Raw genomic sequence first — 15,521 nt, 5'->3', positions numbered from 1 at the left:
TAGCCTCTCTACAGACAGGGAATGTCACTGAGTAACACCACCTTACCCATCACCTCCAAAGGAACAACTCGGTGACTGCTTTCCTCTGCAAACTTCAAGGTCAGGTGAAGTTCTCTTTTCCCAGTTGTGGTGTATTAAGATGCGGACATTTCAAGGGTCTGAGGTTGAAGGTATTTCTATGAGCTTTGTATTTCCTGCAGTTTTCCTTTTGTGACCAATGTGAAAAAGATAATGCTGTTATCCCAACTAATAATCGGTTATTGCGCTTCTCAAATTTATTTCCATGAAGTTAAGGCAATGAAATTAAAACCTATTTGTTTGCTCCACCAAAGAGCAGATGTTCCAGAAGCAATAAGATTTTAGGTTATTAAAATAATCCTTGTCACGGGCTGATAGATTTTCTTTCCCAGTGAATTCAATGAGCTTTTCCAACCACAGCCGGTGCTTTGCAGAGGAGCCTCCGCCCTCTGTGGAGCACTGCTCCATTGCTGCTGCTCTGCCAGAGCTGCTCAGCTTTGGGCAGGAACCTTGCCTCGATTAATGATAATTGCATCAGGCAATGAGAGACAGAGAGCCAAAGGGTCACCAGAGAGAATGAAGAGGTGAAAAGCCGGTATCTACAGAGCTCAGCCATGCTCACAGGTAAACCAAAACAGGCACAGTTGGTTTCCCTTCCAGCAGATGCTGCTGGCTGAGCTTTGCTTTTCCCAGTAAAATTAAATGGAACCTAAACACAGAGAGCTGACGTCCCGTCCTTCTCCAGGATTCTACCACAGATGAAGGAATAACCAGACACAGAAACCTGGCATAGAGGACCATCAATCTTTTTCTTCCTTTTTGGGCAAACATACATTAAAAAAATAAAAAAAAAAAAAAAGAAAGCAAATGAGGTGAGAGCAGATGGGGCAGCCCCATCCCTGCCCATTTGCTCCCATTGCATCCCCAGGGATGCTCTCTGTGTGCTGCCATAGGTTCTATTTTAGCACTGAGAAGACCTCTAAACTGAACAGAACCGGCAGTGTGATCTGTTGAGTCAGACTGCTATTAATGATAAATCAGAAACTATAAAGCTGTTCCTCTTTACCAAGCAGTGCACAATTAAACATCAGAGCTCCTCCCCAGCTTGCTGAGGAACACCACGATTGGTTTTCCCTTAATTTTTTGGGGTTGTAGGTGGAAGTGCACCTTCCAGCAGTCACCAGCAACACAGCCTGGCACTTCTCAAAATACAGTTTAGCTTAGCCTCTGAAATTTATGCCTGCCCTGACAAAGGTGATGTGCTGCTCTTCCACTTTCCTACCACCAAAAGGTACCCAAGGGCCCAGGAGTCAGCACCGTCTGTGTGAACAATATTGCTGAGCTGACGCTGTAAGCAGCCTTAGCTCACACCAGGAGCAATAATCAACAGCTGACCCTGTGCAATACATTTGCTTTGTATTTGCTCAATTACACAAGCAGGGAGGCATGCACACAGCAAGCCCTGATGGTGCCTGGAGGAGAGGACTTCCTATCTGGGGCAAAGATGCTGTGTTAGAGCAATGGGCTCACAGCTCAAACTTGCAGAAGATCACCAACACCATTGGAGATAGAGATTTCGGATCAATTGCTACAAGGTTCAGGGAAAATTTTCACCCTATTTTAGCCTGGTTCTTTGCTCTTATTTTACTGCATTGGAGCACCTTGCCACCCTCTGTGACTAATGCTCGGGACCTTTGCAGTGTCAGGAAGTAGCATCAAGGCCACTTCTCAAACAAACAAGTGGGTTGCAGAATAGGCCACTTGCACTGAATGTGGTCAGAGCAATAGCAGGCTTGGTCTGTGTGCCTCCCTTCTGTACAGAACAGACATGCAGGTCTGGGGGTCACCCAGGTTTATCGGTTCTTCCAGACCACTTGGGGTCACAAGAAAGAACTTAAAATGCAAAGCAAAAATCAATAATCAGAGAAGAAAGAGAAACCTCACCTGCCCCAGCTGTAATTCGCTGAGAGAAGCAGACACTGACAGACCACGCAGAACAGGAGGAGCAGTTTCCAACACCAGAATGTTGTACAAGAAACAAGAAACAATAAAAGTACAGACAGCTCCACCAGTCAGACACCCCACGATGATCTGCAAAGCTTCCCTTCGTGATTCTCCTCTCATTCCACACAAATATAAGGGAGAGCAGGGGGATGCCAGGGAAAGATTTCTAGCTGAGGGGTTCACCCCTTTCCCAAAACAGTCCTACCTGACCAAAACTCCCAACACAGCAGCCACAGCTGAGCAGGCTGGCAGAAGGGCAGGGTGATTCTTCCCTCCTTGGAATGGTGCTGTGGCCAACCAAGAGGCTCCTCACCACTGGAGAGTAGAGGATTTAGGCAGAGCATTGAAGAAATGCACAGAAGCTCCCATTTCCATTGGATCCGCAGACCTTTCTGGATGCTTTTTAGATGCTTCTGCTTCAGCTGGTGAGAACAGACCCCAAGAAATGCCACGTTACAGCTCAGTTTTAAATATGACAAACATGTTCTTAAGAAATAAAAGATTTTCCACACTTGTTTGCACTTGGGCCAATTTTCTCAGGCATTCAGATCTGCTTTTAAGCACCAAAGGCAGCACCCTCTCTTTAGGTGTCTGTTGCTTAGCTGTAAGATCCTACATTGGAAAATACAGTCATTGGTATTTGATACTTAGGCACACAAAATAAGCGTGCCTAAATTACCCCAGAGCAATTAAAAATATATATAGATAGACAGATACAGAAGTTATTTCCATTTTCCCTCTCTCTCTTTTTTTTTTTTTAAGGGTTTTAAGGCTGCTTGTACGTGACATTGGAAAACTACAGCCCGTGATTTATGGTTTCTGGTCTGCTAATAGAAACAAACTCCTCCACCACCACTTACTCCTCAGCAGAAGGATCGTAACAGATTGTAAATGGTTGCATTACTGGGAAAGATAATGCTCCTTTCCACTCTCATTTCCCTCAGTTGATTTTTATCATGGTAGGGGTTGAGTAAGCATGTAAGAGACAGATCATGCATTATTTACCAGGCTGGAAATAGGGAAAGGCTCCAGCAGTCCACTGCACAACCAAACCCCAAGCACTGGTCACTCTTTGCGTTTTGCATCCTGCTTGTTTGCAGCTTGGCTGATGGTTGTTAAAGCTAACAGCACGGTCCAAGTCACCAGGAGAGTGTTAGCTGATAGGGCCAAGCACTGAATTGCAAGTGATTTGTGGCGGCATTGGCTGTGCTATGGCAAAAGTGGACCATGGTGTGGCCAGAACAACCACCGAGTCACCACAGAATCGTAAGATGGCTTGGCTTTAGCAACACCTAAATGGTGCTCAGAAGAACGAAGACCTTTCAGGACTCACCCCCATAGTGACACTGACCCAGATCCCAGGGGAGCCAGGAAGCCACAGCACTGAGAGGTTCATTACATTGCTAACTCAGTCACTGCTGGAGGCTCCACGTGCGTCCTTGCAGCACCGTTTCCAGCACGCGTTAGAATCTCACCCAAACAAGTCATTAAATGCTGAAAACCTTCAAGGAAAGTAAAAGGAAACAAGAAAAAATAACAACAAAGCTACCAAGTAACTTAGCACGTAAAAATTACAAGGAACAGAGGACTTTAAATGAGCTTCCAAACTAAGGAAAACAAGGGGAAAGGATCAGCTCTTACTTTTTGCAATTAAAGTATTATTTATAGCAATTCGGGGTTTTTTTTTGAGATGAAGCCTGGATACGGAGCTGCCGAAACCACATCTGATTTACTACTCCCAGAGCTTCTCATCCCTTTGTATATCAGACAGGCAGGCAAAAGCAGGAGGAGCTTTTCCCACCCCACAGCCCGCGTGCACTCAAGGCAGCTGTAAAACACCCAGGGATTTATTCCAGCGCTCGCTCCGTGACCATTAGCAACGGTTCTCAATCCAAAACCATGAACATGAAGCCATGGCACTGAACCATTGTATCCTCAGGGCAGAAAACAAATCCTGAAAGAGCATGAGATAACGTTTTGTAGGAGGAAAAGGGAAAATATTCCAGTTCCATGTGGAACCTGTACGCCAGCAGGAGTGGAAAGATGGGGTTCAGGCTGTCCCTTCAGCCTTGGGGACAACTCTAGTGGTTAAAAGGAGCGCTCCTCTAATGCAACATTTCTGTGCATCCATCGTGGCATTTTTGAGGAGTTGGCAGAGAAGCCATTTTAATGAGCTTTGGGCTGAAAGACGTGAAACACGAAGACAATCCTTGCTATTTTCAGCACTCAGCCCCCGGCTGCCTCTCTGCTTTTCCTACTGGATTAATAAAACCAATAAAGTAAACAAACAAAGGATGCAAAGTTTGGCTAAGGCCAACCAGAGTTCAGGGAGGAAGAGGGCAGGGTGCTGGGAAGACACGCAGACCTCCAACCACCCATGTTCTGCACTGCTCAGTGCTGCTCTGGCTGCAAGGAGACACCGTAGGTAGGACAGGTAGGAGCTGCACCAGCTTTTTTATGGCTCTGTTGATTTTTCCAGCCCCTGTGCTGGCTGCCTGCCTCTCCGCGCTGCTCTTTGAACCCATACAGAGTAAATATGGGTAACCACGGCCGCGCTGTGGACAGAGGGAACGGTCCCAGGAGGAGCCACCACAGTGCCCCGTTCTGGGGTTAAAGATGGGGAAATAAACCAGGGCACGGGGAAAAGTCGGCTCCTTTGGCTGTAAAAGGGGGAAAGAAAAAAAAAAAAAAAAAAAGAAAAGAAAACCCAGCAAAAGCCTTGGAGGAACATCGCCCTGCAAATTCACATCTTGACCCAAAGCAAGGAGGCAAAGAGAAGGTACGGGCTGTTCTGGTGATGGGAGCAGGATGGGGAACGGAGCTGTGAGCTGACGGCAGCCTTCAGCCGCGCCACCAGGAGGGCACAAGAGCTCAGCAGGTACCTGGAGCTCAGCAGATAGGAACAGGCTGCACAAGGGCATTGCCTCCTAGCAGAGCCTTCATTCCCTTTGATTTAAATCTGCCTGACGTGGGGATTTCTCCCTCTTTCCTAGCAGAAACATTTATTATGCTAATTGAAATGTTTAACCTCCCTGGACAGCCGGCTGCAATAGTTCATCATAAGCAGCTTTCACGTTTGCTTGGATGGGTACCCCGGGGATGGAGAGAACGCGTCGGGTGCTTCCTGCCGTCGATTTCCCCTGCACTCCCCTCGCCCCTGCCCTTCTGTATCCCTTCCTCGCCGCTGCCCCAAGTTAGGGCGAGTTAAAAGGAAGCATTAACCGCGCTTATCTGATGCGACGGGGTGAGCGCAGGCTGGCGAGCAGCCAGCAGCTAATAGCGGCATAAAGGCAGTTTGATGGAAAAAAATTAACATGCTAATTGTCAGGCTGGAGAGGGTGCCGGGGCCCGTGTGAAAGAAAGAAAAAAAGACACGAAAAGGCATTCTCTGCGCTAGAGAGATCAATTTTAACAATAGAGATTTGAGAGAGGGGGAGAAAAAAAGAAGAAGGAAAAAAAAAAAACCAAAGGTTTTGATGCCGTCGCCTTCTTTTCGTCCCATTCTCTGCTGCCCTCCCCCAGCTCCAAACCTCTCCCCTCAGCCTGGGGCTCACACTGGGGTTGCTCGGAGGATCTCTCGCCGCTCAGCACGGTGCCCCCGGCAGACACATCGCGCTCCCTCCCTTCCCGGCAGAGTGACGCTGCGGAGGAGCTCCGGCAGAAGGAAAAGTCCCGTTTGGCACCATCCTGCCCAGTCCCGCTCCGCAGCGCGGCTGAGGTGAGGGCAGAGGGGAGGTTTCCAAAGATCCTCTCTCCCCTCTGATTTACAGGGAGGAATTTTGCTGTTTCTATTTAAAAAAAAAAAAAAAACAAAGGGACGTTGGAGAGATTTTTTTTTTCCTTTTCATTTGGTTTGTTGTGTTTTGTTTCTTTTCTTCTCTCTCTCTCTTTTTTTTTTTTTTCCCTCAAAGCGAAAAGAAATGCTTGGAAAGCAGCAAGCCCAGCCTTGGAACGGGAGCTACACAGCGCATTGATAACCGGGATTAAGAAACTCAACTCATGCACCGGGATTCCGGCAGCGGGCAGGATCCCGGGGGAGAACACAGCGAACCCAGCGGGATGCCAACGCTTCAACCGCCTCTATCCGCGGATCCCGTTTAACCCAGGCTCCATTCCAGTGGGGAAAAGCACCCGGAGAGCCGCCGTGCCCTCCCCTGGACGGCATCGAGGGCTCCAACAGCCCAGACCCAGTCCGAGGGCTGCGCACTCCATGCGCCCGCAGGCGGGAGCGGCACCGAGGTACCCGCGCCGGTTGTGATTTATGTCTTGTGGATGAATGCTGTAAATATGAGCCACGGAGATATAAGAGCAAATCCCCTCGCACGGCTTGGGGAGTAATTTGGTTTTACTTTTAGGCAAAATGTGGCTCGCTGTCAGGATTTTACAAGCGGGAATATTCTTCCTTCCCTATGCCAAACAGTGACTGTGTGTGCTCTCGTTCTTTACTTTGACCGTGGAGGAAATTTAAGCAAGAACATGTATAGTGAATTGCTAAACTCAACCAGTGCCACCGAAGCTCACCTCATCCTTCAGACCAACACTCCCTACCTGGGCAGCACGCAGCGACCCGTCAGCTCCTCCGCCTTCTACATGTCGACAGCCAGGGTGCTAAAAGAAGGCGAGATCAACAAGCCCGACCTGGTGACTTACATCATCCTCTTTTTCTTTCTGCTCTTGACTGTGACACTCATCGTGCTCTTCATTAACTGCCAGCTGAAAAATTCTTTTTTTGCTACTCTTCCTTACGACAGATCCCTCCGGGAAGCGAGGAGCCCGTGGAGGACACAGGCTGTGTGACACGAGGAGGAAAACAGCGTCTTCCAGCAGCAGCAGGGAGCAGCAGCGTTGTGCAGCACAGCTTTCTCGTCCGCATGGCAGCGGGTGGCTTCGACCCTCCTTAAAATAATAGGCTGCGCCGCGGGGAAAGGCTGCTGAAAGAGACGCCGTATGCAATGGGAATAGCTGTAAATAAAAGGCTGTGCGACGAACTGGAGGGATCACGCTTTGGCAAATTGATCGGAGCAAAAAGGAAATTGCCCCCCGATTCCAGATTAAGCGCTATATGTATGCAAATGTCATCACCGACCCATTCAGTGCCCATAGAAGGACATTTGCATTAACAGCAATCTCTGATTTGTGCATCTGGTGCAGCTTGCTACCCATGTTTATGAAATCACAGCACTGAATGTAAAACACTGCGTATTTACCTAACGGCTCCACTCTGAGGACCAGAGTTTACTTTCCAGACCCGTTTCTCTCCACTGCTTCTGAATCGCTCGGTAATGCAATGGGAGCCATGCCTGGCAGGAGAAAACCAGCAACGGTGGTTTAGGTTTTGAGTGGGATGCTGCTGGGGGTGGTGGTGGTGTTTTATTGCATCTTCAGTCGGGTTTCAAGTCACTGCCAGCTATGGGAACCACTGAATACCTGAGTAACTCGTTTTCAACTTCCTTAAGTTGCAAAGGAAATTGCTCGCCAAGGCATGAAACCAAAATAATCAGGATGGAGAGAAGGAAGGAGAGAAAATAAACATCATTAATCGTATGTAAACTAATGAAAGGGGAGAGCAGAGCGCTCCGAGCTCCGTACAAGCAGCAGATAACTTTGGAGAGCCACTGTGTTACAGCAGGAGCTGCTCCATGGCAGCACTGCCACTCCTTGCTGTCACCATAAGGCCGGCAGTCAGGAGCATGCTTCATCAAAAGGGCAGCAGCATGATTGATTCACCACTCGTTAACGGTAACATACACTGGTTTAGATTAATTAGCAATCCAGTTTTGTTCTAGAAGCTGTACTCCTGCTTCACCTTCGCTGACATGCTATTTAAATAGATGACAGTTCTTAGGAAATTTGCAGTTAGAGTGCCATAATTATAGACCATACAGCACAAACCCCAGAACAGCATTCATGTTCCCACAGCGGGCAAAGGGCTCTTTTCTGGTTGTTTCCTCAGCCGCAGTGTCTCCACGCACAGCTGAATCGCAGACGGCCAGAAACACACCCTTAAAACCAACTTCTACTCCCACTTTTGCACGTGGAGCTCCAAGCAAAGGAGAGGAGGTCGTGCAGTGCCAGAACTGCGGCCCTCAATGCGTCCTTATCACACGGAGTGCAGCAGAAGTGCTGTGTGTACACATGCACGTAAAGGACTCCATCCAAATGAGGAGATGCTACGGTGCAGTGACACACAAGCACGTGGGACAGAGACATGAACATACCTGGGCCCTGACAGCGAGCTTTTATACAAAGAAGTTGCACAGTTGATATACTTCCAAGTCACTGCCTTGGTTACCATCTTTTGTTACACTCAAAAAAGTGAAGCCTACCACAGAGCAGCCCGAAATGCTTTATTCCTTCCAGGTGGCCAATTTTTATCTCATCCGAACCAAATTTCACTGGTGTAATTCCAAACAATTATTCTAATGCAGAAATAAAGAATAAATTCAAGTGTGTATATCTCAGCCCATTTTGAATAAATTGAGTTTTTATCAAATCAGCCATTTCTCATTTATTTTTAAGTAATGACAGCTTGTTTTCATCTATCAGCCATAACGAGCTTGGTCTAAAAATTCCTGCTGGCAAAACCCTCAGAACCTGATAGAACACATGTTGCATTGCACCATACTGTACATTTTCCTTTATTAAAATGCTCTAGAATAACCCTGGAATAACCATATTTTCCCCCACAGCGCAATACTTGGAGCAGTGCTCCCAAAGGAATGACATCAAGTGCAGAAGAAAGCTCCATCAGTGCTATTCTAAGCTATACATGAAATAGATGCAAAGAAAACATCTCTGCTTAAAAGGAGCTTATAAACAGGAGCAGACTGATTTTTTACAGGGTCTGATAGCGACAGGGCATGGGGAATGGCTTTAAAGTAACAGAGGGTTTGATATTGCAAGGAAATACTTCACTCAGAGGACACTGAGGCACTGGCACTGCTGCCAGAGCTGTGCTGCACCGTCCCAGGAGGTGCCCACAGTCATGGATGGGCCCTGGGCAGCCTGAGCTGGGGACAGCCAGCACTGTGTGGGCTGGGGCTGTGAGGTCCCTTCCAACACAACCATTCTGTGGTTCTGATTGTTATTAATTACCCTGTTGTTCTCCCTAGACACCAATGTTCTTAGCCCAAAAGGACCCATCCTTTTTCTTGCTTTTCCTAGGTGCGAATGGATTGGGGTGGGCACTTCTATGGACATTCATCCTCCTGCTTTTCCCTTTCCCCTATGCAAAAACCAGGAGTTGAGCATGTTCTACACTTCCATCACTGCTGACAGCTGGGAAGGACTCACTGATAGGACTCACAAGGCTGTCATTAAAGTAAACAATGCAACAAGCAAAAAATAAACACAAAATCTAAGTACCTCACTTCTATTAAGGATGCCTCAGGTTGGTGCTGCATGGTAAAGCAAACTGCAGGGCTGTGTTGCATGACCACACTCTCCTAATTGGTGTCAAGCCACGAGAGTCCCACCAATTTGTTACAGTACTTGCGTTAATGAGTTTGAGTCTAGTAGTGTCTTCGAGAGAAATGAAGAGCTCTCATCCCAGGACATCACTTGAAGACAGGAATCACCACCACAGGGCTCCTCAACTCAGCTTTCATTAGGAAAGATGAAGCTTTTCATTGGGAGGAGAAAACGCGGGAGGCTGGGGACTGGCACAAAGCCATGAGCGAATGCCAAGAACAGTGAGAATTTAATAGTTGCTTTGCAGTTACACCCCTATCTACTAAGGCATTTCTTTTCCTTGCTTTCCAAGCTTATAAAGAGGGATTCCAACGAAGAGTTGGGTAGAGCACAATCTTGATTTCCCAGCCTTTTCCACAAGGTACTTGAAACATTTAAAACATCAGCAGAGAGATCAGACTGAAAAGAGAAAGATATCTCACATTGGGCATTTGGTTGTAGGCATTTGCTCTCTTCCTCTCCTTAACTCAAGATCCTGAGCTTATACCACGTACTTCAGATATAAGCAGATAAGTTTGCTTTACATCTGCTAATCCTAACAGAAAGTCTCTTAAGCAGGAGGTTACACTTGTGTTTTTCCAAGTTTTTTCCTTCCCTCTCCCTCTTTACCCTCCCAGCAATGCCCCATCCCAACACACAGGGCTGAGGCCCAGCATTATGGCACAACCATGGACACAATCTGTTCCCTTCTGACCTTCCAAGACTGCAACACCAATCTCTTACAGAACACTTCAGATTCTCTATGTGGTTTTTACAGAAAAGGGTCTATTTTGTCTTGCATTATCCCTACAACTTCTCCATTCCAGCTGAAGTCTAACTCACTCCCACAGCTCGAGGCTTCTGAGAGGCTGGTACGTTTGCTGAGAGCCAACTCTGGGTCTAAGAGGCTTCAGAAAATGAGATTTCACAGGAATGACTGTATTACACAGCGTTTCTTATTTAGACCTAGAAATAACCACGTTGTTTACAACAGGAGAGGTACAACTTCAAAAAGAGAATGGAAAAAGTCTATAAAGAAGAAAACTCCTGTTCTTAGAATAACAGAGCTGTCAGGTTTGTTATTTTGTTGTCTCCCCGCCCCCCCACCCCCCCAACCCAAATGTTTTATGGGGGGAAAAAGAGGAGGAGACGCCATTTATCCTCTCCATCTGTAAAGATACCAATCTGCTACTAAATATCACTGCCAACACTGGAGCGTAACCTGCCTCCTCTTAGTAAAGGCAAGGGGCTACAGAGGGGCAGAACAAAGAATGGCTGCCTGCAAGGACCACTGCAATCTAAACCAGCTGCTGTATGAGACTTCTTATGTTGCCAGCACACAGTAAGGGACCCACAGAATTTTTATGACACCATCACTGCACAAGCAGCCCCCTGCCCTAGAGCTGCTCAGAGCACTCCTTGAGCAGTGGCTTTGTCCTACCAAACCCACCTCCGACCTCAAGCAGGAGGCAGATGGACACCTGGTAGTCCGTGAGCACCCTGACTGCTGCCTTCTGCTTCGCTGCCTCCAGCACAGCACCTCTGAAAATCCTTCTGACAGCAGCCAGGCAACACAAGGAGTCCAAGAATTAAATACAGACTGACAGACCAGCGATAAACCAGCCCTACAGACACCCGCTCTGTCCCATTAGCAGCCTTTCCATCATACACATCCATAGTAACACAGCAGCTAGCACATCAGAATATTCTGAATAAATAAGAATACTGTGCCTCTCACATATACATATATATATATTTTTTTTTTTTAATGGAACCACCTTCATTTCTTGAGTTCCATGGAATATTTCTAGTGGCTTACAGCTCCTTCCAGAGACATCCATGCACAGCTGCTCACTGCAGTTTGCCCAGCCATGCACTGCATTAGGTATAAGCACCTCACCACAAATCAGGACACGGGGCAGTTGTGCTGCTGGCTTCTGGCCATCTGTCAATAGAGCACAAGTTTAAGACAGCAGCGAAGGGATTAAAAACAGCAAAAATAAGCATGCTGCCTGACATACTCTGTGGACTCTGGATTTCCTGCCTCCTGATTTTTGGAAGGAATATTCTGCTTTCACCTGGATCCCCATTGTCCTCCAACAGCATTTACCAGCCAACGAATCTGCAGCCTCCAACATACCTTGAGAAGCAGAGAACAGCAGAACTAATAGGATAGCAATCCAGACCTTCCCTTGTGCTTGCCCTCAGAGCTAAAAAAAAAAATAAAAAATAAAGTATGTTGTTTACAGAAGTATTTTTACAGCACGTTTGAACATAGGGCCCTATAAGGCAGTTAACGAGAATGTATTCAAAGAAGAATTTGATGCAAACTGCCTGGAAGTTGTAAAATGCTGAAGCGTGTCTCACATGGGTATTTTATGTTGGTGCACAGGCCAAGTTTTCTTTTAAGGCCTGCTCCCTCTTTTAATACAAAAGCACTACTGGAACTCAATCAGCTGAAGGCTGCCTTCTTACCAGGCACCATGAGAGTAGCTCCTCTGCACTGCACTCTGGAGGTCTCTCTGGATAGTTAGTTTAAAAGGAAAATACGACTAAATACAGAAATATAGAACAGAAAAAAAAACAGGCTGCATGTTTCAGTCCACCTGCAAAAACTAGGTATGCCATACTCAAGGCACGATACACCATTGCCCCCAGTGTATCAGCAATTCCACCACGTGGGTTTTCTGCGGGGAAGTGTCCTACACTGCGTGGACAGGTATGCTGTTGTCTTCACGTGGCAAGAGCACAACACATAAAAGGAGGAAAAGGGGAAATGCTGTTTTTGAAAGCCTAAAGGGCACTAGTTGTGACGTGCAGGAACTGGAAAGCCACGAGAAAGGATGCCTGATTGAAGTACCTGGAAGCAGAAACAAGACATCAGCGCTCCACGTGGATTTCAGTAGTTTATGCAATGGCCTCACGCCCTTTAGGGAGCAATTGTTTTCCAAGTTTCAGATTTCTGTTGTTCCCACAGCACACTGGGAGGTCTAGGGGCAGATGCAAGGCAGATGGCACAAATCTTGCCCCTCCTCTGCACAGCTCAAGCAGGCTGAGTTTATCAGTCCGGATAAGCTACTCCTCTGCTTCCTACTGCATGTGCCAGCAGCTGGAGTGAAAATCCACAGCACTGAGCTACAGACAACCATCTCTGCCCCTCCTGTATGATAAAAACGCACAGGATGACATTTCTTTGCTTAGAAGTTTATACGCAGCTATCCAAAACTTGAGGGGAATGATTGTGTTGAATGTTATCAACACAAAGTGCTAATGCTGGCTGAATTGCAGAGCACCCATCAGCACAAACTCCTCCTGCCAATACTAATCGAGCAGTAAGATGATGCAGTACCTAAAAGCATGTACACATAGCTGAGTGGCTGGCAATTTACAGGTACTTTGGGACTTGTTACAAATGCCTTAGTGCGCACAGAAGACAGCTGGCTCTGCATCGCAAGTCAGAAGATTAACAGTGTTTAAGAATTCAGGATTGGAGCCAGCGTCATCATTGTGCGGTCCAAGTTTTTTTTCCATACTACAGTATCTGGAGAACACAGTAGATACACACAGCAGAGCTTTCTAACAACGGCAGGTGGAATAAACTAGCACTGATTCTGCTCTAACTTGCCCCACTCCATCACGCAATCATTGTCACAAACACACTCACACACCTTTCCCCTCCACAGCTCACATCACCAGTGAAGGGCAGAATTCAGTGATACAAGTATGTCATTGAAGTGGTGAGCTCCCTAAACAAACTTCATTGATTCCACGTTACTTGGCTTCCGTATAAAACTTCACAGATGTTCTTTATGACCCACATCCCGCCAGATGGATCAGCAGCAGCACTAAAGCACCTGGAACACCTGCAGCAAAAGTAGTTGCTTTGCAACAGCTCTTCTAGGCAAGCAGAATATCTTGGGAAGATGTCAGGGAATGGATGGTCCTTGGATCACCAGGGCAGAGCACTCCAGGCAAGGCAGGCACATTTCTCTTGGCCCAGCATACGACACCCAGCACCTTATTGCTTTGTTATTGCTTTAAAAGCCAGGTAGATATTTGCATTTGTCTCTGCATACAGTGAACAGAAGGAGCCTCTGACTCATTTATAACACACAATGCAAACTGGTGGCTACACGAGCTGGGATTTGCCCAAAAATTTTCTGCTTTTAAAATAAAAAAAAATAAAAAAAATATTAACACCCCCCCCCCCCCCAATCCTCCACACCAAAACAGAGCAAATTCCATGGTTGTTTCAGCTAGCTACTCACAGAGATGTAAGCATTCACTGCACATCTGGAGGAAAAAAACTGCTGGAGAGTTACAAGAACCAACACTTGTAAATAAGTACTTCAGCACATAATGAGGTAGAGAAGAAGAAAATCAGAAAAAAAATCTGTTGGTTTTTTTTTTTTTTTGTATGTTTATTGAAATACGAGCAGCAGAATGCAAAAAAAAAAAAAAAATCTTTAAAAACATAACATAGCAAAACCTAGTAATTTTAAAATTAACAAAATAAAAAGATGTTCAGAGTTAAATGAAAAACCTCATCACTAGAACTGTGTTTCCTACAATGTAAACAAAAGCATAAAGGTTATGCTTGCAACAAACACAGAAGCAGGCTTATGGAGCAGCACAATAAAGCAAGTTTACGTTGTGATCTGATGGTTTGGTCTACTGATTCGAATTCAGGATGGGTTTCCTTCCTAAACAGCAACTTCACAACCACAAAAAGTCACATTTGTCTTTTGAAGCAAAATGCTTAGAAACTGCTTTGTTGTTTTAAGACCATCACTAGCTGTACTTTGGATAACTAAAACAATATACAAAAAAACCCCAAAACATTTCAAACTAAAGGGAAAGCTTGAAATATTTCAATGTCTGTCTGGATGTACACTGTAAGAGTATCTGCCCAACTGACAACTTACACACTGTAATACTGTGGGGAAAAAAAAAGCCATAGCTTCATGCAAAAAATGAAAGCATTCCAGTATTTTAAACAGCTCTACACAGAATCAGTGTGTAGGCTACTCCATCACTGTTTCAGTTAATGGGATGTTTTGTTAATTGTCTCTCATCAGTCAGCCATACTAGAAGCTTTATTTTGGTCCTATAGATACGATAAACCAACACCAGCCCTCCATGAGTAACTATCTGATGTCTGATGTAATGAAACGAATGCAATACTTCCACAAGGCGCTGGTCTGACTGCCAGCAAGACTGATGCCCACAGAGGAGGAATATCCAAGATCAGATCTTATCTTAGTGACTATGAAAGGAAACCCAGAAAGAACTTCAGTGTATGCCTGTTCCAGGCTCCTTGCTGGTATTGTCAAAGCTGTTAATTAGTGCTGTGTTTGATTGTAAGTAGAAATAGGCCTTAAAAGAAGAAAATACTTACACTTCTAAAAGCCAAAACAGTTTTTGCTGCAGAGTAACACTTAGTCTAAGCTGGGCTATATATAATGCTTCATCTTCCACTACCACGCTACTGGCTGATTTCATTTCTCCATCCCTCCATCGAGATAAAGTGACTTACACACAAGCATGTCTGCGACAGAAGCAGCAATCTCTGTTATCACTACACTTAAAACGTAATTAGTGTCAAACAGTTCTCATCCAACTTATCCATGCAGCACTATCTCACCCTTCCATCGGCAGCACAGACAAACCAAATGCGATCAGGAACACCATGAACCAGTAGGCACATCAACCAAGAAGCTCTCAAAAATAAGTCCTACTTGAAAAGAACAGAAAAGCAGAGCATAGGCAAATCGTTTACTTGGTCTGCTCCTGCAAGCCTGCCCTGGCAAAATCAGCAGCCGCAAGGATAACCTCAGCACTGCATATATTACAGATCAAGAGTATGTACACAAGCACAGAAATGCCAGAGTACTTTAATACTTAATGACAGCATCAGAAGTGGGTTAGCTAGAGAGCACTGCAGAAATTATGCTTCATTGCATGGGTAGCCAATCTAACCACAATACAGCAGCTCTGACTTGCAAACACCTACTTCCAGCGCCCATTCTTCAGTCCTTTAGTCAGCCGCA

The 15,521-nt window shown here is 45.9% G+C and overlaps 1 protein-coding gene across 2 annotated transcripts; it reads left to right on the top strand.

The window, feature by feature from the left end:
• Nucleotides 1-5,660: 5,660 nt before the first annotated feature.
• SMIM32 (small integral membrane protein 32) lies at nucleotides 5,661-8,478 on the top strand. Of its 2 annotated transcripts, XM_042881664.1 has the most exons (3): nucleotides 5,661-5,740; nucleotides 5,934-6,261; nucleotides 6,378-8,478. In XM_042881664.1, the coding sequence occupies exons 2-3, from the start codon at nucleotides 6,233-6,235 to the stop codon at nucleotides 6,817-6,819; spliced, it is 471 nt and encodes a 156-aa protein (XP_042737598.1). In that variant the 5' UTR covers nucleotides 5,661-5,740; nucleotides 5,934-6,232; the 3' UTR covers nucleotides 6,820-8,478. The 2 variants fall into 2 exon arrangements, with proteins under 2 accessions (XP_042737598.1, XP_042737597.1); XM_042881663.1 differs by lacking the exon at nucleotides 5,661-5,740 and having other exon boundaries at nucleotides 5,883-6,261.
• The last annotated feature ends 7,043 nt before the right edge of the window (nucleotides 8,479-15,521 follow it).

Source organism: Lagopus leucura, unplaced genomic scaffold (genome assembly GCF_019238085.1).
Source record: "Lagopus leucura isolate 7727_CA_CO unplaced genomic scaffold, USGS_WTPT01 Super-Scaffold_100030, whole genome shotgun sequence".
Taxonomy (NCBI): domain Eukaryota; kingdom Metazoa; phylum Chordata; class Aves; order Galliformes; family Phasianidae; genus Lagopus; species Lagopus leucura.
Note: the sequence above shows the minus strand (reverse complement) of the source record. Positions and strands in the feature narration are given on the sequence as shown.